This window comes from Mchenga conophoros, linkage group LG19 (assembly GCF_057382185.1).
Source record: "Mchenga conophoros isolate Kocher_MC1m ecotype Shallow Benthic linkage group LG19, M_conophoros_male_GT1.1, whole genome shotgun sequence".
Classification (NCBI taxonomy): Eukaryota; Metazoa; Chordata; class Actinopteri; order Cichliformes; family Cichlidae; genus Mchenga; species Mchenga conophoros.
Genome location: NC_140544.1, coordinates 31413226 through 31437542, shown reverse-complemented (window position 1 = coordinate 31437542; position 24317 = coordinate 31413226). Strand labels below are relative to the sequence as shown.

At 42.2% G+C, this 24317-nt stretch overlaps 2 protein-coding genes across 8 annotated transcripts in view; one reads left to right on the top strand and one right to left on the bottom strand.

Moving 5' to 3' along the window:
- dnajc17 (DnaJ (Hsp40) homolog, subfamily C, member 17) overlaps positions 1 to 23600 on the top strand; it is a 39904-nt gene extending 16304 nt beyond the window's left edge. The window contains exons 8-12 of one of the 2 annotated variants that reach the window (XR_014889911.1): positions 753 to 830; positions 6892 to 6972; positions 7532 to 7651; positions 22756 to 22926; positions 23317 to 23447. Coding sequence is in view for 1 of the 2 variants with exons in the window: in XM_085256927.1 (XP_085113053.1) it covers positions 753 to 830; positions 6892 to 6972; positions 7532 to 7651; positions 23317 to 23442 (405 nt within the window). In the remaining variant the exon portion in view is untranslated. Of the gene's footprint in view, positions 1 to 752; positions 831 to 6891; positions 6973 to 7531; positions 7652 to 22755; positions 22927 to 23316 lie in introns of both variants that reach the window. The other variant, XM_085256927.1, reaches the window with a different exon arrangement.
- Positions 11008 to 14855, bottom strand: LOC146552659 (cdc42 effector protein 3). Of its 6 annotated transcripts, none has more exons than XM_085256930.1 (3): positions 14625 to 14855; positions 14389 to 14545; positions 11008 to 13173 (listed from the first exon to the last, which is right to left on the bottom strand). In XM_085256930.1, exon 3 carries the CDS (start codon positions 13030 to 13032, stop codon positions 12415 to 12417), a length of 618 nt encoding a protein of 205 aa, XP_085113056.1. In that variant the 5' UTR covers positions 13033 to 13173; positions 14389 to 14545; positions 14625 to 14855; the 3' UTR covers positions 11008 to 12414. The 6 variants fall into 6 exon arrangements, with proteins under 6 accessions (XP_085113056.1, XP_085113057.1, XP_085113055.1 ...); XM_085256931.1 differs by having other exon boundaries at positions 14389 to 14516; XM_085256929.1 differs by having other exon boundaries at positions 14635 to 14855.
- Positions 23601 to 24317: the final 717 nt, after the last annotated feature.

Below are 24317 nucleotides of genomic sequence, written 5' to 3'. Positions count from 1 at the left end.
CGAGCCCCAGGCCGAGAGGCCGGGGGCACCCCACCTCCGAAGTGGCCCGAGTGAGCCCCAGGCTCCAGGCCCCGATAAGCGGCCGCCAAGGAGTGAGCCGGTGTGTACCTGGACGCCCATCCCCGGACACAAAGAACCACCAACGCACCGATGTCTGAGGGGGTCCGCCACTGGCAGGGGAAGTGGTGGTAGGGGGAGATAGGCCTCCAAACCTTGGAGGGCCTGAGATGTCCCCAGAGAGGTGGCGCCTGACACCCAACCTGACATATAGACACAGACATACAGGCACACACAGATACAAACATCCATTCCCACCCTCATGCTCTCATATGCACTTACTCCACACTCAACCAACGTGGAGACAGACATAAAGAGACGCTGTACACACGATCACACTCCCCAAGCGTACTCTACAAACCGGGTCTAGGTGCCCTTGCCCCTGGAGGGGGGCACTGCACCCAGACCCAGGTGGTGTTACCCTTTTCCCTGCGGTGGGGGGAGGCAGACCGCCCCGACTCCGCAGCAGCAGGAAGGCTCCACACTCCAGACCGCAGTCGGACGGCCAACTCCTCCTCCTAGTCCTAGCCCCCCTGCTCCAGCAGGTCGCAGAGAACGGGGGTGAGAGAAGACTCCAAACCTCCCTCCACCCTCCTTCAATGTGTTCTAATGATTAGACATTATCATGCACTTCTTTAGCTCATGAAAACTTTCTTGACTAATATTAGCCTTTCCTCTCTCTTTCTCTCCTCCAGTTGAAGTGGAAGTGTAAAAAAGATGATGAGACAAATGGAGGCTACTCTCATGACATTCTGTTTAAACTTCTACAAAAGGTATGCGTCCTGAAAAGAGAATAAGTAATGCCACAGTGCTGCAAAGTTATTGATTTATACTGCAAAACAGTTGCTTTTAGAACTATTTAAAAAAGATTACAACACAATAAAATAATTTAGGTTTGGCATTATACAGTATTGCCTTAAATAACGACTCTTTTTGTATTACAAATGAGTGTTAAATGAATGCAAAAATTCCCATGAATTTATGAGGTATTTATTTGACTAGGTTAGCCAAATGCAATCATTTTCCTCTCTAAAGGGTCTGCAAATTAAATTTCCTGGGGAAAAAATACACTGCTGAATTTTTAGGTTTGCTCACTTCCAAAGAAATGCCTCTAAATCCAGAAAAAAAATACATCACATAAGTCACAAGTTATAAATTGATCCCCAAGAAAAACTTAAGTTGGTACTTGATGGAGAAAGCCTTGTAGGAAAGCACAATGGTAAGATGTTTCTTGAAGTCAATAATTCAATTCAGTTTTATTTATACGGCACCAAATCACAATAGCAGTCACCTCAAGTCATTTTATATTAGGTAAAGACCGTACAGTAATATAAATAGTATTATAAATATCTATATGTGATGTTTTTCTTATCAATATTTTTTTCTCAAATGATTACAGAATTACTTGTAATGAAACTTATGAAGTCATTAGTAGTTAAGGTTAAAGGAATGTTTGGTTCAACAGAGCCTGGCTACATGCTGAAGACGAACCAAATCGTTCTTATTTTCTTCAATCAGTGATCAATAGTAAGATGTCCTAGCTTTGTGTGTGAAGAAGACCAAACACATGAAGAGATTGGAACAGATTTTCTATAGGATTGAGGTCTGGAGACTGGCTAGGCTACTCCATAATCATAATGGTCTTCTTCTTTAGTTACTCCTTTGTTACCTTGGTGATGTGTTTTGGGTCACTGTCGTGCTGGAAGACCCATCCTTGACTCATGTTAACTGTTCTGGCTGAGAGAAGGAGGTTCTCATCTGGGATTTTGTGGTACATGTCCATTGTCCTCTCAATGTGATGAAAACACAAAAAAAACCAGCCCCACAGCATTTTTCTACCTCTGTGCTTGACTGTGGGGATGGCGTTCTTTGGGTCATACTCAGCATCACTTTGCCTCCAAACACGGCAGGGTGAGCTGATGCCAAAGAGCTTTCTCCCAAACCTTCTCTGAATCTTTTAGATCTTCACTGGCAAACTTGCAACAGACCTATACGTGTGCCTTCATTAGCACAAGGACCTTGTTGACACTTCGAGATTACAGTTCATTGTGATGTAGTGTTAAAACAAAAATGTTCTTGGTGATTTGTGGTCCCAACTGCCTCCAGATCATTAACAAGCTCCACCTGTGCAGTCTTAGGCTGATCAACCACCTTTCTCATGGTCATCCTCACTCCTTGAGGCAAGGTCTTGCATGTCCAAGGACAAATGATGGTCATTTTATATTTCCTTTATTTCCAAATAATCGTAACAGCAGTTGTCAACTTTTCACCAAGCTTCTTGCTGATGGTATTGTAGCCCACTCCAGCTCTTTGGTCTTGCCCATGGTGGTTCTAAAGGTTGGAATGGAAAAGTTAGACTCTGTGTACAGTTGCTCTTTAAACACATAATAAAGTGAAATGAGGAGTATCTGTTATTGATTGATTTTATTTATATATATATATATATATATATATATATATATATATATATATATGTATATATATGTGTGTATATATATGTGTGTGTGTATATATATATATATATATATATAAATAAAATCGTTGTCTCATATATATATATATATATATATATATATATATATATATATATATATATATATATATATATATATATCATATACATACTCCATGGAGGAGTATATATATCTCCATGGAGGGCAGTACCCTCCATGGAGAAGGAGGCTAGAGGGCAAGATCAAAGTAGCACGGAGAGAGGTTAGCCAACTAACGGAGTTGCAGAAAGGTGCGACGAATAAGGTGCCTAAGAAATACAGCAAGCTGTCCATACCTGAGGCCTTGGAAACTGCCAAGCAAAGACTCACAGCCTTGGCCAGCCGCTTGAGGAGGTACACCAGAGAGATAGAAGGCAGGAGAATGAACCAGCTGTTCTCCACAGAACCAGCAAAGGTGTACTCTCAGTGGCAAGGGAACAATAAGAGAACAGCACCACCAAGGCTGGAGACGGAGCAATACTGGAAGAGCATATGGGAGAAGGATGCAACCCATAACGGCAATGCTCAGTGGCTAGAGGATCTGAGGGCAGACCACAGCGACCTCCCTGAACAGGGTCCAGTAACCATCACAGTGGCAGATATCCAAGAAAGGGTCTCCAGTATGAAGAGTTGGACAGCACCAGGGCCCGACATGGTTCACGCCTACTGGCTGAAGAAGCTAACTGCACTCCACGAGCGTCTGGCAGCACAAATGAACCAGCTGCTAGTTAACGAGAGACACCCGGAATGGCTAACTGAAGGCCGGACGGTCCTGATCCCCAAGGACCCCAAGAAGGGACCGGTCCCCTCCAACTACCGACCAATAACCTGCCTCAGTACTACATGGAAGCTCCTGTCAGGCATCATATCGGCTAAGATGAACAGGCACATGGGTCAATACATGAGCGGGACACAGAAAGGAATTGGCAAGAATACCAGAGGTGCAAAACACCAGCTACTGGTAGACAGAACAATCAGCCGAGACTGCAAGACCAGACTGACCAACCTGTGCACTGCCTGGATTGATTACAAGAAGGCCTATGACTCAATGCCCCACAGCTGGATACTGGAATGCCTAGAATTGTACAAGATCAATGGGACCCTAAGAGCCTTCATCAGGAACTCAATGGGGATGTGGCGTACAACACTAGAGGCCAACTCCAAGCCCATAGCACAAGTCACCATCAAGTGCGGGATCTACCAAGGAGATGCTCTGTCCCCACTGCTGTTCTGCATAGGCCTGAACCCCCTCAGTGAGATCATTAACAAGACTGGCTACGGATACCGACTACGGAACGGAGCAGTTGTCAGCCACCTCCTGTACATGGATGACATCAAGCTGTATGCCAAGAGTGAACGAGACATCGATTCACTGATCCACACTACCAGGCTATACAGCAATGACATTGGAATGTCGTTCGGACTGGAGAAGTGTAGTCGGATGGTAACAAAGAGAGGGAAGGTAGTCAGAACTGAGTGGATTGAACTACCAGAAGGCAACATTGCAGACATAGAGGACAGTTACAAGTACATGGGGATCCCGCAGGCGAATGGGAACCATGAAGAGGCCGCTAGAAAAGCTGCAACCACCAAGTACCTGCAGAGGGTCAGGCAAGTCCTGAGGAGTCAGCTGAATGGTAAGAACAAGATCCGGGCCATCAACACGTACGCCCTGCCCGTGATCAGGTACCCTGCTGGGGTAATAGGCTGGCCAAAGGAGGAGATAGAAGCCACTGACATAAAGACAAGAAAGCTCCTTACCATGCATGGAGGGTTTCACCCCAAGTCCAGCACCCTGAGGCTGCACGCTAAGCGGAAGGAAGGGGGCCGGGGACTGGTGAGTGTCAGCACCACAGTCCAGGATGAGACAAGGAACATCCAAGAATACATTGGGAAGATGGCCCCAACTGACCGAGTGCTCAGTGAATACCTCAGGCAGCAGAAACCCAAGAAAGAGGAGGGAGACGAGGAACCATCATGGAAGGACAGAGCCCTGCACGGTATGTACCACCGGCAGATAGAGGAGGTGGCTGATATCCAGAAATCCTACCAGTGGCTGGACAAAGCTGGACTGAAAGACAGCACAGAGGCACTAATCATGGCAGCACAAGAACAAGCTCTGAGCACAAGATCCATAGAGGCTGGGGTCTATCACACCAGGCAAGACCCCAGGTGCAGGCTGTGTAAAGATGCCCCAGAGACAATCCAGCACATAACAGCAGGGTGCAAGATGCTAGCAGGCAAGGCATACATGGAACGCCATAACCAAGTGGCCGGCATAGTGTACAGGAACATCTGTGCCGAGTATAACCTGGAAGTCCCGAGGTCAAAATGGGAGATGCCCCCAAGGGTGGTGGAGAATGACCGAGCTAAGATCCTGTGGGACTTCCAGATACAGACGGACAAAATGGTGGTGGCTAACCAACCGGACATAGTGGTGGTAGACAAACAGAAGAAGACGGCCGTAGTGATCGATGTAGCGGTTCCCAATGACAGCAATATCAGGAAGAAGGAACACGAGAAGCTGGAGAAATACCAAGGGCTCAGAGAAGAGCTCGAGAGGATGTGGAGGGTGAAGGTAACGGTGGTCCCCGTGGTAATCGGAGCACTAGGTGCGGTGACTCCCAAGATAGGCGAGTGGCTCCAGCAGATCCCGGGAACAACATCGGAGATCTCTGTCCAGAAGAGCGCAGTCCTGGGAACAGCTAAGATACTGCGCAGGACCCTCAAGCTCCCAGGCCTCTGGTAGAGGACCCGAGCTTGAAGGATAAACCGCCCGCAGGGGCGTGCTGGGTGTTTGTTTTATATATATATATATGTGTGTGTGTGTGTGTGTGTGTGTGTGTATATGTGTGTGTGTATATGTGTGTGTGTATATATATATATATATATATATATATATATATATATATATATATATATATATATATATATATAATGTGTATATGTATATATGCATTTGATTGCATGGTAAAAAACCTACCTGCAGAGTCCAGCCTTATTTGAGGTTTGCATGACATCACTGTTGTAGATTGTTTTGTTCCTCCCCTTAAATAAGGCCCATTAAGTTTTGTTGCAGTGAAAGTGCTGAGGGCAATGTTGTAGTGCCCTTTTAAAGCCATGCACACCATTGTTTGTGCCCCTCTCACCAAGTGATTAAGCAGTGCCGAGGGAGGCATTAGGAAATGTGCTCTTCTCATGCAACCTAGTACCACCTTATGCTGTGATCCGTCACAGGGGCTTTTGGCGTGGCATAGGTTGGCCTGAAATGAGGATAGGGCAAGTGTCAGTGACGTCAAGCTGGCTGGAAAAAGGCATTTCAATTTCTCTTCTGCACGCATGCAGTCAATATGCTCCCAAGCAGGAGGGAGTAAAAAAAAAAAAACCTCTGGAAAAAAGTGTTGCTTCTTTTAAATGCTTGAGCAAAGGGAATATATTCTAAGAAAATCCTGTTTAAGATGGCAAGCTCCAATGAGTGACAGTTAATGGTTTGGGCAAGTAGAAATAGCCACTGCTGTGTGGGAACGAGTTTGATTGTGTGTATACGTGCATGTGGGCGTGTATGGACTTGTGTACTTTGGCTGGTTGAAGTAATACATCTTTGTTTCAAAAATATGTTACGATATTTATATTTCATGAAACAGAGGCCTTTGGAGAGTCTCCTTTGTCACTGTTGGCTTGCTTCAGAGTGTCCTTAGTAAGCATTAGCATTCTTGGACTTTCCCGTTCCCAGAAAGCTACATTTTTTCAGAATGAGATTCTTAAAGGCCTCTTTCCTTGTACTCTCTGTTCCCAAGCCTCACTTTAGTTAGGAAGAAGTAAATGGCATTGAGTTTTTTTTACTTGATCCACCTGAGCTACGAGGAATTTAAAAAGCCCTTTGTGCTCCTCCATTGTGTTTATAGTCTCCCCCTTCTTTTCTCACCGTGTCTTTCTTAAAGAGGTTGGTCTTTGCTTTGCTGCACTTTTAGGCCAACTTTTGCACTCTTTTGGGATCAAATGAGCTCAACAACAGAAATCAGTGCAGTTGGATATGAAACACATCTCCTGTCAGCTTTAAAGCTGACAGGAGATGTAGATGTTGTTACTGTTCAAAGAATAACTGGCTCAGGCTCAAACATACGAACAATATCACGAGGTCTAATAACAAACACATATTGAACGCTAACTTCTCAGGAAGTCTTTTATATTCACCAGTGTTTTGAAGTTTTGTGCCTGTGTGTGGTTTTTTATGGTTATGGATTGTGCTGTGAAAAGCAATATTAATTTGAATGTTCACAATCATTCCTCTACCTCAATATGACTTTGTCCCCCCCCCACTTTTTTTTTTTTTTACTTCTAGTATGGCGATGTTTTGAATGTGATCATGTCGAGTAAGAAGAAAGGAAGTGCTGTTGCAGAATTTGCAACTGTGAGAGCTGCTGTAAGTACCTTAACTCCTGAATAAAAACCTCAGAAACCGTTTTCTTCAACATTCATTTGCCTCAAAATTCCAGGTCACCCGATGAGTTTGATTATTACTCAGAGTGATAGCTGTCATAGACTTCCGTGCCTGGGGACGGTCTGTGTGAGTGAAACTGATATTTTAGTCATTCTGTACCGCAGAAGTCCCGATGCTGATGGAAACCATTGGACGGACGGAACTGAGCCATCTTATTGTTCCCCACTGTCTGGTTCCTCAGGCTCTTTGTCATCATGATGTACTTTTTTTGTTGTTGTGGTTTCCTTACCGCAACATGTGTTTCGCCTGCAGAAAATATGCCTGCCAGTCTACTGGGATCTAGGTACAGGTTCTGTTGTCTCACCCTGCCCATCTTCATGCCCCAGCTCCGGTGTTGGCCCACCTTTATTTAGGTGTTATGTGAACTGAACAAATACCTAGGTCCCACTCTGTACAAGGAGAAAGTGTTTTCGCCTTAATAATACTGGTAGATGACTCATTTGAATACCCACTCTCACATTTTGTTTTTTGTTTTTTTTAGGAGCTGGCTGTAAAGAATGAAAGTGGCGTAGCTGCAAATCCCCTGAAGATTTCCTGGCTTGAAGGACAGCCTGAGGTTTTTGCCGCAGCTTCTCATTCTGGGCAGTTCATGCCTTCACAGGTACCGGTATAACATTAAAATGCGCTGTTGTAATTCCCCTCCTCTCTCATAAAGCGTGTCAGCCCCATGTTATAAAATCCTCCGGCTACATTGCTTCCAGCACAAATACTCTTGCCTAAACACTGCCCCACAAAGAGAGGTATGTAAACGTTCAGAGCTTTTATTTTCGTATCAGTGGTGCAGATATTTCCCCGGTGCTTGCACTCCCATTCGTCTGACCTAGAACAATGTGTTTGGTTAAATGGTCCTCGGTTTATTTGTGGTGAGGTGCTGGCCCGGCACTGGCCCAGAGCCCCTCGTTGGCTGATCATTAATGGAAATGACCTGGCAGACCCCAGGATTGCTGCATTTCGTGTAGCAGTATGCAATAATGGTAGTCTGGCACGTGAGAAAGTAAAAATGGATATTTTGGTGCCAAGTGATTACATTTTTTCTTCTTCTTATTAATTACTTTTAGATTTTGGCCTTTTTCATTAAGTCAAAAACCTTCTGATCATCTTAATATAACATTTTTTTTTTAATTTGAAGAATTAACCACCTATGGACCACAGTTTGCTACATAAAACTGCTGAACTGGGTTTCACCTCTCATGCTAGTGTGGGGTCTACGACCCCCTACACAGCGTTAGTATCTGTGACTGAGTCTGCACACTGGGACTTGTCACACTAATCTCTTTAAATGTTATTATGGTAAACCGGTTTGCATTGCAGATATTCAAAGATGATTGCTTTAGCCTTTTTTCTTCTGTAACTCTGACTGGAAACATTACTATGCTAGAATTATTTTCAAATTAGCCTTCACTGAGAATACTTCTTGCTAAAGAGGTCCAACATGACATAATAGATAAACCATGGCAGATATTAGCGGTGTTGATCCACACCTATCCACGGGTCAGTGGATGTGAATGTTCTTTTCAGATTCTTATCTGGGATCTACAAATCTGATCCCTCTCTTGTAGCCGACCCCTTCATAGTGTCCCAACATTATCCAGCTGCAATCACATATGAGCAAAGTGAGGACTTGGTTCTTTAACCTCATCAATCTAAACACAGCTCACAGAGTCAGCGTCTCGCCACAGGGAGCTCAGATACACGGATGACTTCACCCTTAACTTTAGTTCCATCTCTGCTGGGCTTAATAAATGAATTTGAGGCCAGTATGAGGAGCCTAATGGAGTAAAGGGAGGGGCAAATTCCCCAAGAAGACCCCCTCAGGGTACAGAGACTTTGATCTATCTCATGGTGTGTTAAATTTTTAACTTCTCTCACAGAGAGGAGTGTTGATCTTTTGGCTCTGTTTTTGTTGTAGATATGACATGATTTATAACTGGACCTACTGCATTCACCCAGTTTTTCTCACCATGGATATTAATTTCAAAATAGGGGAGGGCCGTGTCTTTCGCACCATGTGGAATTGCTCCCCACGCTCTTGGCTAAATTCAGACCCTTCATTTGGGAAAAGAATCCAGTTTCTTTTCCTGATCGTCCACTTTTGCGTGTGTACCCGTTAACATTACTGATATGACAAATACGTCGTAGTGACAGGCTGAAAAATGGAGAGGTCGAGAAAACGAACCTTTAAATTTTCCCAGAAGTCCAAATGTTTCTTTTAGTACATGGTTCAAAATCTCAGTGAATGCTAAAAGAACCTATTATCCATTGCTAAACATTTCAGTGCAGTCCTATCCGAGAGCGGCAAATAGTTGCATCTGAAAAAGGGATTTCACATGGATAGTTTATCTTAACAAACTCTCGGATGTGGAATCCCCATCTATCTGTCTGCTTTGTTTTTGCCAGACCTGACGTTCATGCCTCCAGAGATATGATGCCATCATTAATCATTGTGTCTTGATTCATGGTTTATTGCTCAGTTTAGCATACCGTATTATTTAAAACGATTCTATTGTAAGGGTTTTAAATTTGAGCCTTCTATGCCTGCTTCTTCCATCAAGAGCCAGGGAATCATTGCAGGGTTGTCACGGCATAAACCAGATGCAGTAGATCAGCTATTCTGGGATTGTTTTTCCAGCCTGCTGGTTTGCTAGTGCTTTAAAAGTGCGTTATCACCTAAAATAGTCCTTGTGTCTGGAAGAGATGCATTGGATGTGGCCTTGCTGTTGGCATATTCAGTGCTGGCCTGAAACCTGCTCTTAATGGAGATGATAGCTGTTTAGGAACAGCTTTCTGTTTATTGCAATGACCAGACTTAAAAGCTGAATATTTCTTTTTTTTTTTCTTTGGTTTTGTTCTATTTCACATTTTTGTTAGTAGCAAAAGTAAAAAGGAAACGAGCAGTGAAAATACATGAGACTGAAGGATGATTGGCCACTCACGAAACGGAGGATGGGAGATGTTTTAAAAAAAGATGTGCTGGTTTAGAATACATAGAAATCTATGCCTAAATGCATTTAGCTCATCATGCATATCATGAGAGGGAAGAGCTGTTTTCAATTTGCTTGATCCTCTTTGCAGCTTGATAATATTTTCTGTCTTGATACACGATACCGACAGCATAAACAAAAAAAACTGTTGGTTTTATGAAATCCCCTTTCATGTGTAAATACAAAAAAACAAACCAGACCAAAACAAAGACATGTAGCATTAGATTTCACTGGGAAGCACAATTACAGGCGCAGCACTCTTGTCCTATTTGCCAATACAGTATTTTTAATGTTTAAGTTGGTAGCCGACAAAAAACACAGCTCGTACGAGCTGCTTTAGAGGAATGACAAGATTTTTTTTTTGTATTCTGCATGACAGCAAGTTTAGATTTTAAAACGGAGGGAAGTGATGCCAGATGTGATTGGGATACTTCACAGTTTGGCCAGTTTTTTGCAGAGCAGACAAGATAATTTGTCTTCCATCACAGACTCTTTCATCTCACATTCACAGGACTTTCACACAGATGACAGACTGATAGAAAACCAAGGACACATGCATGCAGGAAAAATAAGATGCCAAGTATTATTTCTGATTTCTCTGATATTGCACAATTCTTCTTTCTCTTGTGAATAGATAAGGTTTTGATTGCTTAGGGAGTTATTGCATCGAGCAGGGCAACACAGTCAACACAGTGTAAATCTCTGTCAGTGAATAGCTCATTCTCCTGCTTATCCTGAAGTTTACTAACGGACTCTGGTTAGCTATTGATAGCCACCTCTTTGTGCTTTAGCTGTGCTTCAAAGTCCACTTTACTCCAGTGCAGCATTCATGCCTCTACTGTGCATGAAATTCTGCCGTGCGTGTCTAATTTTGGCCACCTCTACATAATATTATTGTGTTGCGGAGTCCTATATAAGCTGTAGTTTCTCTAGAAAAAATGATACAAACACATAAAACAATGTGTAAAATAAAGAAAAAAGCAATCTCATCATACGAGTATTTGATGTTTTTATTTGCTTTGCACAAAAAATACATAAAAACTATTTTTTCTTCAGAAGGAAAAAAACATTCACAATGTGTTATTGGCAGAAGTCTACAAGAAACGGATATATAAATGTTCCCACAAACAGTGCTGTTTCTGTTTTGGACTGTTTGCATAGAATTCAAAATTTATTGCTTGAAGAACTTATTTTGGTTTCTAGATTTTGTACCATGACCCGTGGCGCTCTTAGGAATCTCCCCAACAAAGCCGGAGTGAGGCTCGTCTCGACGTCTCCTCTGTAGGTTTGAGGAAAACGTATGGACGAGTGTTTCACGCGTGTTTCACGCGTGCTTCCCTTTGCTCGTGTGCCAGTGTGTGAGATACAGCATGCATTTTTGCGTGTTGGGTGTATTTGGGTAGAAGGTAGTGTTTAAAGCCTCATCAGAACTTTTGCTACAGTAATGATGTTTCTGGTCCTCCTTCTCCCTCAACACCCCCTGCATATGTGGAAGTATCAAGTTACCCTTTACCACTTTTCTTCTCGTGCACTGCTCACCAGAGCATTGAACGCTGATTTGCAGCTAAGAAAACAGCCTGCTTTGGCTTCTTTTTTTTTTCATTTTTCTTCTGAGGTCTTGGACCTGTGGCCTGGCTTGGTCGGTAGCCCAAACTGCCACCACTGGCTGGCTTTTATTGGAAGCAGGACTAAGTGTTTGTTTTCACTGCCTTGTTGGGAATGAGAGATGGGGGGTACCTTGGTCTACCATTGAGTGGGGCCTCTCAGATGCGTGCGGAGTAAAATTTGCCCTCTGCACACAACAGATTGGCAAGCACGCCAAGGCATCGCAGCTCCAAGGACCTTGGATTCCAGTCGTTGCGTTTCTTTTCTTAAACACAACAATCTTAAGTCTTAACAGCCGTCGTCAGTGCCGTGATGTGTGGTTTGAAGAATTAAAATAGCTAAGGGGAAATGTGAAAAGGTTGAAAATGTCAAGCTCTTAGTTTAACATGAGACAAAGTTTAATTATTAACTTAAACACTGGATCTGCCTCTGCAAAGGGTGATTGCTTGGAGAACATTAACTTTGTTTATGTGCCCCCTTTTCAAACAGAATCACGCATACTTTTTAGTAAACGCTGTGGATCACAGTGCTCTAGGAGCATATCCTGTGCCTTTACAAAGTGTACAGTGTTCATCTGTGGTTTATTATTCATTGTTTGAGATTCTGCATTCCAAAAAAGCAGATATCTTTAGATTTATCCGAACATAATGAACAAAACAATATCCAAATGTGATGATTTCGTCTCCGATCAGGATTCTGGACAAGATGAGGCCCTTATTGCTCTCTATATTCCAAACCTTTAGTAAAGCCTCTCCGAGACATTTGGCTAATCTCTGGTTTATTTGTGCAGTTTGTCCATCACCTGAAGGACATCGTCAAGGATCGAAGGACCCAGGTCGAGGCTGAATGAAAAGCCACTGTCCTCATCCTTTTGTTGTCCCGTAGTTTTGTCACAGGTCTCATTAAAGTCTTCATCCCCATCTGAACCTGTGCTGCCCCATCTGGAGCTATGAGTCTGATTGGAAGAAGTATTATTCCCTCTTTGGTACCCATCCTCTTTTTCAGCATCTACATTTCCTTTCTCGCTGTCCAGCAGGGGCAGAGAACTGCATTTCTTCCTTTTCTGGGAGTTATTGTGCTGGTGGTCCACAGACAAGTCAGGGGTCTTTTTGCTCTCAGTCTCGTCCAGATTCAGACGAGGCGGCTTTGGAGGCGGTGAGCAGGCCAGAAAGACGTTCTGCTCACTTCGGGAACTTTGTAAAAGCAGGTTGTGACTCAGCTTTAGAAAAGACAGATCTCCAAAGCTGTCGGCATTGTTTCCAATATGAGTGATGTGGCGGAAATCGGCGAGCGGTAGGCTGATCATGTTGACAGACAGAACCTCCTTCCTCTTGGAATTCCTGCTGGACCAGCGTCCAGAGGCTGGATTTCTGTGCAGCGATGCTCGGAGTGGCATCCTAGCAGATCTGGTTGAGATTTGCTTAAATGTTTCAGTTTAATCTTTTTTGTTTTTAATGTATCCTCAAAAGTCTTTGTAGTCTCTTTCTTCTTTGTTCAATTTGTTAGGAAGTTTTGATAATTAAAAGCATAACTCCATCTGCAACGAAACACAAAAAGAGAGTATTAACATTTTAACAAATAACAGTTTGATACCACATTTCCCGCAGCAGCATGTCATCCAGGTTCTCTCTTATTCATGCTAGAACATGAAGGAGATCTGTGCTTGTGTTTGTCGTGTTTTTCAAAACCAGATGTAAGGATTTGACTGTGTCTGTTAGCTTTTTTTAAATTCACATCCATTGTGCAGCGATTGCACCTGCTAGCCTTGATTTTCATTTAATGAAATGCAGCAATTATTTGGCAGCGCAGGGATGTTCAAACAATGCTTTGAACCTTTCATTTACAAATATTTACTTTTCAAATCCCCTCTTTTCCGATAAATGCAGGTGTGGTCTGCTGCACGTCTTCCAGAGGAAGTCTTCTAGTCCATTTAAGACTTCCAGTAAGAGAGTCAACAAAATAAATAAGAAAAAATGCCAGAGTGGTAATTGTTATCCTGTATGCAGTGCATTGTCTTCACTTTCTCACAACCTCTGTCAGAAATTATGATAATAACTTCACTTTAGAGCACATGTTTATAATTTCCTCAGAAGTCTAAATAACTGGGATACAAAACCTAAAACCTCTTGGTCACAATGACTCGAAAAAACAAAACAAGAAAGCGTTTTCACTTTCCGTGACCAGTAATGATTTTAGTGAGCGAGACAGAACTCAGTTCATCAACGCAGGCACGCCGATTAGATAATCTCCTCTGTGTCTGTGATTTTTAAGCCTCCCAACAGCTTTGCCCACAGTTAGATCTGTGTTCGTGACTTGAAACACTCACTCTGTAAATTTGTAAACCACTTCGGCAAACAGGTTTTGTTGGCCTGTAAAGGTTTTATCGGCACTTTAGTAGCAGCGGGAGATTGGAGCGCGCGGACTCGACTGCATTCCTTTCCAGACATGTCAGTTTGGCCAAGGAGGAGTCGATGGGATTTTAGCCATGAGTATCGTGTTCAGGAAACACTTCGTGGCCAAGTTAAAAACTAAAGAAGCTCATTAAAACACATTGGCCAAGAAACACGTTTTAAATGATGGTTCCGAACGCTCCATTAATTACACATCTCAAAGACTGATAAGGACTCAGTCTGCTGAAAACTTTAACCACAATTAAAATAACTGATGTTAAGATCTTTTTCCTGCCGTGCAGTTACTTTAGTGAGAACTATAACAATAATTAGACAAAAAAAGAAAAGATGTTAGTTTTTACCTGTCTTGCTGGGAAAATCAAGGATAATTGAATCCCACACACACGCACACCCGTCTCTGCCAGGAAGCTAGGCTGTGTGTACCTGCACACTCTCACAAACCTTCCTTTGACATGACGGGGCTTGTCAGCTGTTACAGACAAGATCTCATTGAACCACCTCGAGACACAGAAACAATGTGAGCTACAACAGTCTTTTCCTCATCGTAGAAGAAAAGCTAAAGAAAGTATTTATGTACCATTTCTTACCCTTCTCTGCTTCAACGAGTGTTTTAGATAATCCTCGCAGAAAGATCTTTTTGTGTCTGGCTGATGAAAGTTATCTTCCCCTAAGTGATAAGCCAGGTGAGGTCAAAGTATAAGATTGTTAAGAGATCCAGGTATTTCTTAGTTGACATCTGAAGTCATCCCACCTCCAGTCAGGAGATTATATCATCCTGTTTGCGGAGTGAGTTGGCCTTTTAGTCGTAGGTGTTACAGTAAGTCCTGCTGGTTGATTGGCTGCACCCATCACCTGCGGGTGAGTCGGCACAAAGCACGAGCTCCCGGTTTAATTCCCATGACATTGAGAAAGGCAGAAACTGCCGTGCACGACTTATTCTTAAAGCCGAATGGTGTGACTGAGAGAAAGGAAAGGGGCGACGTATAGTTTGAAGTTTGAAGAGGTTGGTCATGTACAACTGATTGTGTTTTAATAAGAGTGTGTGAGACTGTTATAGATTGTGTGCTTATCTGGGGAAAAAAGAGGAAGTCCTAGTAAGTGAGAAACCGGTCAGCCCTAATCTCTGTCTTATTGTCCCTCTATTCTGCTGATTTCCTGATTTCCTGTCTGTTGTTGAGTTGAGCCCACTCCAAAGACTCTTCTGCCTGAGTGGAGGCCTGTAGCTATTCTGTGTAATCAAAGCTCAGTATCCCACACAGACATGTATGAGCAGGCACGCTGGATTTCACAAGAGGGATCACTTGCTGCATTTCTAATTCTCACGCCTCCAGCGTGTTGTCTTTGCTATGGAATGCTATAGTAATGGATGTGTCAGAGCAGAAAACGTTTGTGCGCTCGCTGGAACGTGTTTGCGTAAAAAGGTTTAAAGCCTCAAAGTTTCAGTAACACTCACTGCTACGCACTTTGATTGTGAGCCTTTTTTTGGGACTATTATCTTCTGAACAGTTGCATCTACCTGCGTGGTGATGTTTTAAAGATAACATATTTCATAATGCTGAAATATTGCCATGTGTTGGAGAAAGCTGTAGATCTGTGTGCAGTATTTGTTTGTTTTTGCCTTCCTCCCCAACCCTAAACATGCCGGGCGTGAAAGACAAATCGTATTTTTTAAGCGCTCCTTTGAAATCGATCCAATAAACAACATACGTCCCGCCCTCATCCTCTCTGCTGCTCTGCAACTCAGGACCAGAACAGTCTGCAAGAGCAGACACAATTACTCACGCAAATGAAATTATCATAACATTTACCCAAGGCCGAAACAGAACATTTTTGAACATCCCTCTTCTGAGAAACCCCCTCCTTCTTCCACCTACAACCACAAAAGTGCTTTCATGCTAGAAGACAATCAGGGTGAAGAGCTAGTGTTATCTGTGGTATTTGGGTATGACCTCACAAGACCTGCTGTCTGACCAAGGTTGGGCTCAGTTTGTTAGCGGTGCTCTCATGCTATGTAGCCTCTGGGCTTATGCGTTTAGCCCGAACTGGATTTCTGCATAAGCCTCTTTTCTAAGGCCTGACCATAGTGGGCAATGTGGTTTGATGCAGCTATGCCGGGCCTGAAATCTGGGATGCTGCATGTTTTTGTTGTTGCAGGATAAAAAGTGTTTCCAGATATTGCTTTGACTGGCGCAACGATTCCAAACTGAGGCTTTGGTGGATATTCTTTTGGCTCTTTGTTGTATGTACTTCAGCTTCCGCTGATCAAGGCCCTCAGACAGCCAGCATTTAGAATAGATTTACTGCAAGATTTGGCTTATTCTTTTATATGAAAAAGCTTTTTTGTTTTATTGGCAAATACTGGACATTGGGCTGTGATCAAATTCAGCGTGCAATACATCAATGAATTAACCAGATTATTTAGCTTGTAAGACTTGTTAAAGTAGTCATTCCCACCTGTCTGTATTTTGTATAAACAGTTTCTAGTAGTTTTCCTTTTATCATTTCTGGTGGGAATGTTTAAATATGCATTTGTCATCATCTTCAGCATTGTTGTCGCTGTTCGTCTGCAAAGTTATGACTCAGTGATTAGCCGTCTGAAGGTTTTCCAACAGAAACTTGGCTGTGGGATTGCTAAGAGGAAGAGCAGACACTCGCTTGCATGATTCCAACATGACAGAGATCTGACACCGAAGCCCAGGTGTTACTTTACTGAATACCAAGCGCACACTCACCAACACATATGACGTAGCTAACAGTAGCTTCTAATCAACACAACAAAGTCACGTCAGGTCCAACACAGTAAGCGGATGGCTTGGCTGGGTAAAAACAAATATTCTCTGATGAGGTAATGCACTGCGGTGCCAAATGTCACAACACAATAAAACAGCTGGATTATTTACGTTTTGAGGTTTTACACCAAAGTTTGTCAGTCAGCGACAGAGACATTTAATGTTTTTGAGTTTTTCATTTGTGCGTGTGTCTGTCCCGGTATCATGATTGTCAAAGTCAAACGTGCTCAGAAAAATTGAAAAATAAAGTGAGTAGAATTTGGTCATCTAAGGTCACTGAGGCCTGATATTCTTCCCATTCTTGCAAACACAATATTTCAGGAGCACCACGAGGGAATTTCATCATAATCAGAATCTTTTACTGTCGTTATGCCAAAAACACAGAAAAATCATATGCTCTGCTATTCAGTGCAAGGAAAGCAATCTAACTATTCCCAAAAAATATAAACCATTTTAAAAGTGTTTCTGTTAACTGATACATGATAAACAACATAATATGTACGTGTATGTGTGCTCGAGTCATTATTAATAGCACAATTTTAAAATTTAAGGCAGTGCAACCTCATAAAAAGTTATTTGTTTGGGGTTTTTTTTGGCCATAAAGGAATAATTTTTACATTCATTATTACATAGTTTGCAGAAATATCTGATTGGTGGCATTTTATGTCTCAAGTCAAAGGTCAGCTTCACTATAACATAATGCTTTATGACACTTTTTTGCATATACCAACTCGGGAGCAGAAAATTTCACATTTGGTCAGACACAAAATTGCCTATTAACCTTTATTGCCCTAAAAAGCAGCCTCGCCTCTGTCAGTGCGCCCCAGGGTGGCTGTGGCTGCAATGTAGCTGCCATCACCAGTGTGTGAATGTGTGTGTGAATGTGTGGATGACTGGATGTGTAAAGCGCTTTGGGGTCCTTAGGGACTAGTAAAGCGCTATACAAATACAGGCCATTTACTATAAAAAAAATTGTTGGACCTACACTACATACTGTATTACTTTATGAATATGGGCACACTGGGATGCATTCTGCAGTTTGATTGGTTAGTGGAAGCTTACACTCACAATGTGATAATGTAGGTTTGACTCGTGGCACTATTCTACATTCAAAAATGACCCGAGGATGTTTAACATATAGTATGGTGCTGCATTGTCTTTCATTCAGTTTCCTTTAACTCATTACCAGATCTTTTAATAAGGGAAAGCTATATTAGCATTACTATTATCATATTATGTAGTTTATGGTTGCAGTTTTGTGCTTTAAATAGTACTTTGCATTCTTTGTTACACAGAATATTGAAGACAAAATTGTTATGGATTTTTTGTGTAGTTATTGCAGGATTTATTCCAAAGAATTTCAAAACCCATAAATTTGGAGGTATCAGTAAAATCTGAGGAATGTTATTTCTCCTGACACTGACTGATTAGTAATTATTGAATGATGGCTGTGCGTTTTAGATTAAACTGTAGATTTGTAGAGTTAATGTAAACAATACATACTGAGATCAGTTTTACTGGTTTTGCTTACTTTACACATTAATTAGTGTAGATAAGGAACACATGCACAAACAAAGTAAACAGAAATCTGCAATTGTTGTGCCATTTTCTTTCTTTTTTTTTCCTTGTGTAATACCTCGGCTCATTTTTTGACATCTCCAAGGTTCAGATGGTGTTCTTGCAGTGCCCTGGCCTCCTTTGTTTTAATAGCAAATCTGAGGGCTTTTCCAGGAAGGCTGGAATGTGAAAGACATAATTTTGCTTTTACAACAATGTATTCTTGGATATTACAGAAACCAAACCCCCACATTTCCCTATTCAAGGATCCCTGAGCTCATCCATCATAAAGAGAAATGCCAGGGCACCAGGAGTTCAGGTCTTTGCTGCCATTTCTCTTTTCACTGTTTATATCCTTTACTTTTACAGATTCCAAAGGCACTTTTCTGACTCCACCCTGCACGCTTCTATTCTGTTGAATACTGTGTATACCCATGAGCGTAGTTATATAGCTTATATGGGGTGTTTGAGTACAGCAAAGCTAATATGATTGAGCTGATGAGCTAATATAATTACAACTTTAGCATTTTAGCTTTCGTTGTATTTTTTTAAGTCCCAGAAATGATTTAGATGACAGACTGGAATTATTATCAAACATTATGAAACTTCGTTAGCTACCTGCATCCATATACTGGAAGGATGCAATGCACAAATACACATGCTCGCTAATTAGTGCTGATTAGCAGATTAAAAATATAGTCACCAAAACTGAGCCACACAGGTCTTGTATGGTCTCTGCCATAGCAGGCAGTAATAATTATTTGATAATTTCATTAAAAAAAAATGGCATAAACACCACAAACATAGTTGAGAAATCCAGTTCAGTGACTTCAGTTAGCTTAGGTGAGCAGGGTCGTGTCCAGGATTTGTTTTGTAAATGGGGTGGCACAGGCGAATCAAGAACAAAAAGGTTTATTACTTAAAACGTGGTGCTGCACAGTGTCCAAAATATAGTAGAAAAAAGAGAGTATCCCAAGTTAGAAATACTTCAAATACAAGTATATTAAATTTGTACTTTAGTAAAGTACTTGAGTAAATCTACTTAGTTACATTTCTTATGGCTCTCTCAATACTCTCATGCAAAGATGTTGGACATTGTAAGACTGGCAGTACACTATGCCAATGACATTGGTATTGGGGGGCACCAGCATCCTGGTGCCACCCCATGCCCTGTTCTGGATACGCCCCTGCAGATGAGACCTGGTAGACAGCTCCTGTAGCTGTCAGTATACCTGGCAATGTGGAAATCAAAGCCGTACCCTTAATTTTAAGCCTCAACAGTATCCAAATGGACAAGTTATATAAAAAAACCAAAACAAAAAACACCCACAATACAGTTATGAAAGGTTCAACATTTGTCTTTCCATCATTATCGAGCAACAAACGTATTATTTATTTTCCTGTTCCAGGCCGCAAACATGTTTTTTAAAGCTATTACGTTGAACTCTATTGAAGCTGACTTGGTGTTGGTACCAGTCATTCCAGCAGCTATGTTTTTTTTTTTTTTTTTGCAGTTTAATTTGGCTGCTTTGATCAGACGTACATTTTCTGTCAAATAAAGGAAGTTTGTGCATTGCATGAGAGGGGCTAAAAACAGGAAGTACATTTGGGTCTCGACCTCTGTGGTTTGTTTGTTCTTTACTTGCAAAAGCGGTGTAGTAGAACAAACCTTTGGGGTTTTATGTCTGCTGACTTCTGTAATGAATGTTGATTAATCCGCTACCATTTAGAAAGCTTAGGTCTGCACGAGAATTTCACCTCGGCTCCAGTGATGCATCTGCAGTAAGGCTGCCTCTTTGTTTGTGTTAGCATGAGCGCTTGGGTACCTTCACATACACACACACGCCCAAACGATCTCTATACTGGTATTTGCCTTTCATAAATCACAGCTCGGTGACACACACACAAATACAGAAACACACACTACGCCACCACACGCCCGCCAGTTAAATAGTTCCTTGATTAACTTCACCGCAGTGGATCAGAGCACACATTTTAGCTGGGACCACAGAGCAGGCTTGTTAAAAAACCCATTCTTAAGCTTTGGAGGACTTTAAAGTCACCTCGGCACTGCAACTGTCTAGTTGAAGACATGTGATGCTTTATGGTGTTAATGAGTGATCCATTTATCAAATTTGAATTGGTGAGCCGTCAAGTTGCAAGGTTAAAAGCTGTTAAGCGTGAAATGGCAAGATTTTAACGGAAGCTGTTTTGAATAGATGTAGTTTCACTTTACTCGTGTCCGCGCTTGTCTGTCTCTATTAAATGTACAAACACCTTTTCAATCACTTGTCCTCACACGCTCGGCGATCTGACAACTTGTGCTGCGGCCACCTGCGCTCCTGCCATGCCTCCTGCCGTGTGTGGGAAGGACTTTTAAGAGCGTGTGTGTGCTGCTTGACTCACAGCACTTGTGGTGATCATGATGTCATTACTGGCCTGGGGTCAGGCTGGGGTGTGCTTTTTCGAGGCCTCGCCATGCACTGATGTCACGTAGCTAATCCTCAGCTTGTTTATATGTATGCATGTGCGTGTGTGGTTGTGTGTTTTACTACTATTCCACCTCAGCGGTGGCCTTGAACCCTCCTGTCTTGGCTTTGTACAGTGGCCCATTGTTTGTGTTTTGTGGTTTCCCGCTCACCCCGGATCTTGGCGTTAAGGCACCAAACACCCACCCGCCCCTACACACACACTTGCAGACACACACAGACATAGACATGCACATATGTACCCACCAAGTGTTTAGTTACAGAGTGATGCACTGGCTAAATATGTATATTGTAAGTTAACACCCAAGGCAAGGAAACTTCCCTCATTCTGAGAAGAAATGCGTCACACTGCCCATAAAGCACCTGTTAATGCACAGAATTCCCCTACATCATTAGTGTCGTGCAGTCTGCCCATGATGCCATAATCATGCTGGGCTGAGAAAAAGGCAGACCAGTTCTAAAAGTTTTCCTGGTGCACTTCAGCATTGTGCCCAGTAGGGGGCGTAGCAGAGTATGGTTAGATTTGCTGTATAGGCAGGAGGATTTCCACAGCTTCTTGTATATTTGCTTGTGTTTTGTTTAATTTTAAGTTACAAGAGTTGTTTATTTACCTAATAGTGTTCGCGTGATATTTCATAGTTACGTGTCAGACGGGGGCTTGAGCTCACGTTATTGGAATGATAATAGCAGCTTTCCTCAATCCAGGGGTGGCGTAGGGGGGAGTGAGGGTAACGTCCAATTTCTCTTTTTTTCTTCTTCCTCCACACTAGACCCTCTTTCTCCCCAGCACACGGATGCTGGAGTCCCTATGATATTTTCCAGATGCCTTAGCGAGTGCATCGACAAAACTTACCACTCATCAGATCACTCCCCGTCCTTAATGCACACGCTCACTCTCTCCTGCAGCTCACTGTCTTGTTAAAGAGACACTTCCTTGGCCCAGCAGACTTCCTTGATATAATCTGTTCAAAGAATGGCTTTCTTTGTGTACACGTGGTCTTCCTAATCTTTCCTAATCAGTGATGGGATGATGGTCTCCATGAGTGCCTATGTTTGTGTTGCACATACAGTATAAGCACAATCCTGGTGAATTTTAAATTGAAGTTGTCAGATTAAAAATTTTTCTTAAAGTGTTTTCTCGTTTCATCACAGTCTGTTTCTTGTGTTTCGATCTTGGTTGACCGGTGTGTGGCATTGGTCATTGCACAGATGTTTGTGTGTGTGTATGTGTGTGGGTGTGCAAGCCCTTTTGGGCTGTGTTCCACCCTGCTTGATTAGCCATTAGCCAGTGGCTGCCCTCTCTGATTTCCCCCCACAGTATGATAATCCGTCGCCATCATCATCCAAGCCAAAGCCCTGCCAGCAACTGCCAGGCCCAATTCCAGCCCACATTTTAGGTTTAATGACCTAAGGCAGTGGAATTACCCCATCACAGTTTCTCTGTGGGCTGCTGTCTCATGCATGTTCACCATGTCGTCATGCAAATGTTAACTGAGATGAGAGCATGTGTCCAAATCTGCCTCTCTGCGCCGCACTCAAAGGCCTGGTTGTGAAAGCAAACAGAAACTGGACATTGACTGCATTTTGGTTTTTTTGCGTGTGTGTGTCTGTGGTCAGCTTTGAATGAGCAACATGATGTTGCGTGTCTAACACAGTCATCTTTCCTCCACTGGAGGCTTTCTGTGTAGAGTTTACATGTTGTCGCCACGTACTCCAGCTTCCTAGGACATGCATGTTAGGTTAAGTGGTGATTCTAAATTGACCCTAATTGGTGTGAATCTGAGTGAATCTGATTGTGACTTGTTCTCTCTCTCTGTCTTTTTTCCTTGTGTTAGACTAACAAACTGTACCTCTCTTCTCGCCCATGTAACAGCTAGGATAGGGTCCAGCCGTCCCGCAGCCCTGAATTAGCCAAACGTTGGATGGCTGCCTTGAAGGACTGTTGTCATGATCTAAAAATCCAAGATGTTTGGCTTTTCTTACGACTCTGTCGCAGGATCACAGGATCGCTCCACAGATTTTACACTTCAAGTTCAGCTTACTTGTGAGGAGGACTGCACAGACATTTTTTTGTAGCTTTATACGTTTTTTTGACAATTCTGAGAAATAGAACTCTCAGTGATACAATCAGGATTATCACTGTTTAAGCTTGGACACCATACATTTATAACGGGAATGCTGCTCACTGATGAAAACGCTGCTGCTTATAAATAAAATTAAAGGGTTTTTGTGGCTTGAACCTTAAGTAGAACTAAAAGTTGATCTGTCATGAAATCTGATAGAAACTACTCTGTTGAATTGATTTTCTAAATCAACTGATTGTCTGGTCTATAAATAAATCTTCTAATGAATCTTGTTTTTGTAAGTCCTACTAGTCTGTGTAGCTCTGTTTCACATTATGATAATATCCACTTTTTTGTTATCACCCCTTTAGGCTTCCCTGTCCAATGAGCGTGACTACGAAAGCATTGTGATGATGAGGATGAGGCAGGCCGCCGAACGTCAGAAACTCATAGAACAAATGCAGAGGGAAGACGAGGAGGAAGCTGCCACGTCGTAGCACCACAGGACTCAGCTCGTTACCAGCACTGTGAGAAATATTAGATGTAATCCTGCATCAGGCTTTAGTTTCATAAAGCCTCTTATTTGTTTTTATTATTTTTTTGTATGTAATGTGATGTGTGGCAAAATAAACAATTTTCATAAACAAACAAAAAACAGTTTTTGTGTCATGGCCTTTCCTGAGAAGAGATGTGAGAACCAGCAGGGTTTGATGCACAGCTGGGTAGTGCCAGATAGTAGATACAAATTTGGAGATTTAAAATGATTTAGACTGGAATGCATCTTATGACTATGTAATTGCACTATGGTGTGTGCATTACAGGCCTCTGGGGATTGATTACTGGTCTATTGGTCTAAGCATCACTAAGTACTAATACATTTCTAGGTATTTTTTTTGACAGAAAGTCTTTATTTATAGTGTTGTAATATTTTATTATCCTTTTCTTTATCCAGGTGAAAGTCTAATTAAGATTTAAATCTCATTTCCTAGAGAGAGCAGGCCATCATGGCAACAAAAGTTACAACAAATACAACACAAGTTCAAACCAAATACAACATTTCATAGAAACAAGTGAGCACAAAATATGCAACAGCAGATCATAAAAACAGTCACACTGACTAAAAGAGTTATTCTCTCTGTCCTCTCCCTCCTTCCTGGAAACAGGGGCGGCATATTTAAAAGCTTTTTTCCCAGTTGTCTTCTGATTTTTGTTACAGTCATTTGTATGACATTGTGAGAGCGAGGCTATATTGGATGTGGCTTTTACACATATAAACACACAGATAAGAGGGAACCAGCCCAAGGAGAGATTTATAGATAAAAACCAACCAATGAGAAAGTGGAGATCTACAGAGATGGTCAGGATTTCAAGA

Excerpts from the sequence above, each read along its gene's own strand:
- LOC146552659 (XM_085256928.1), bottom strand. The coding sequence starts at position 13,032 with ATGCCACTCCGAGCATCGCTGCACAGAAATCCAGCCTCTGGACGCTGG.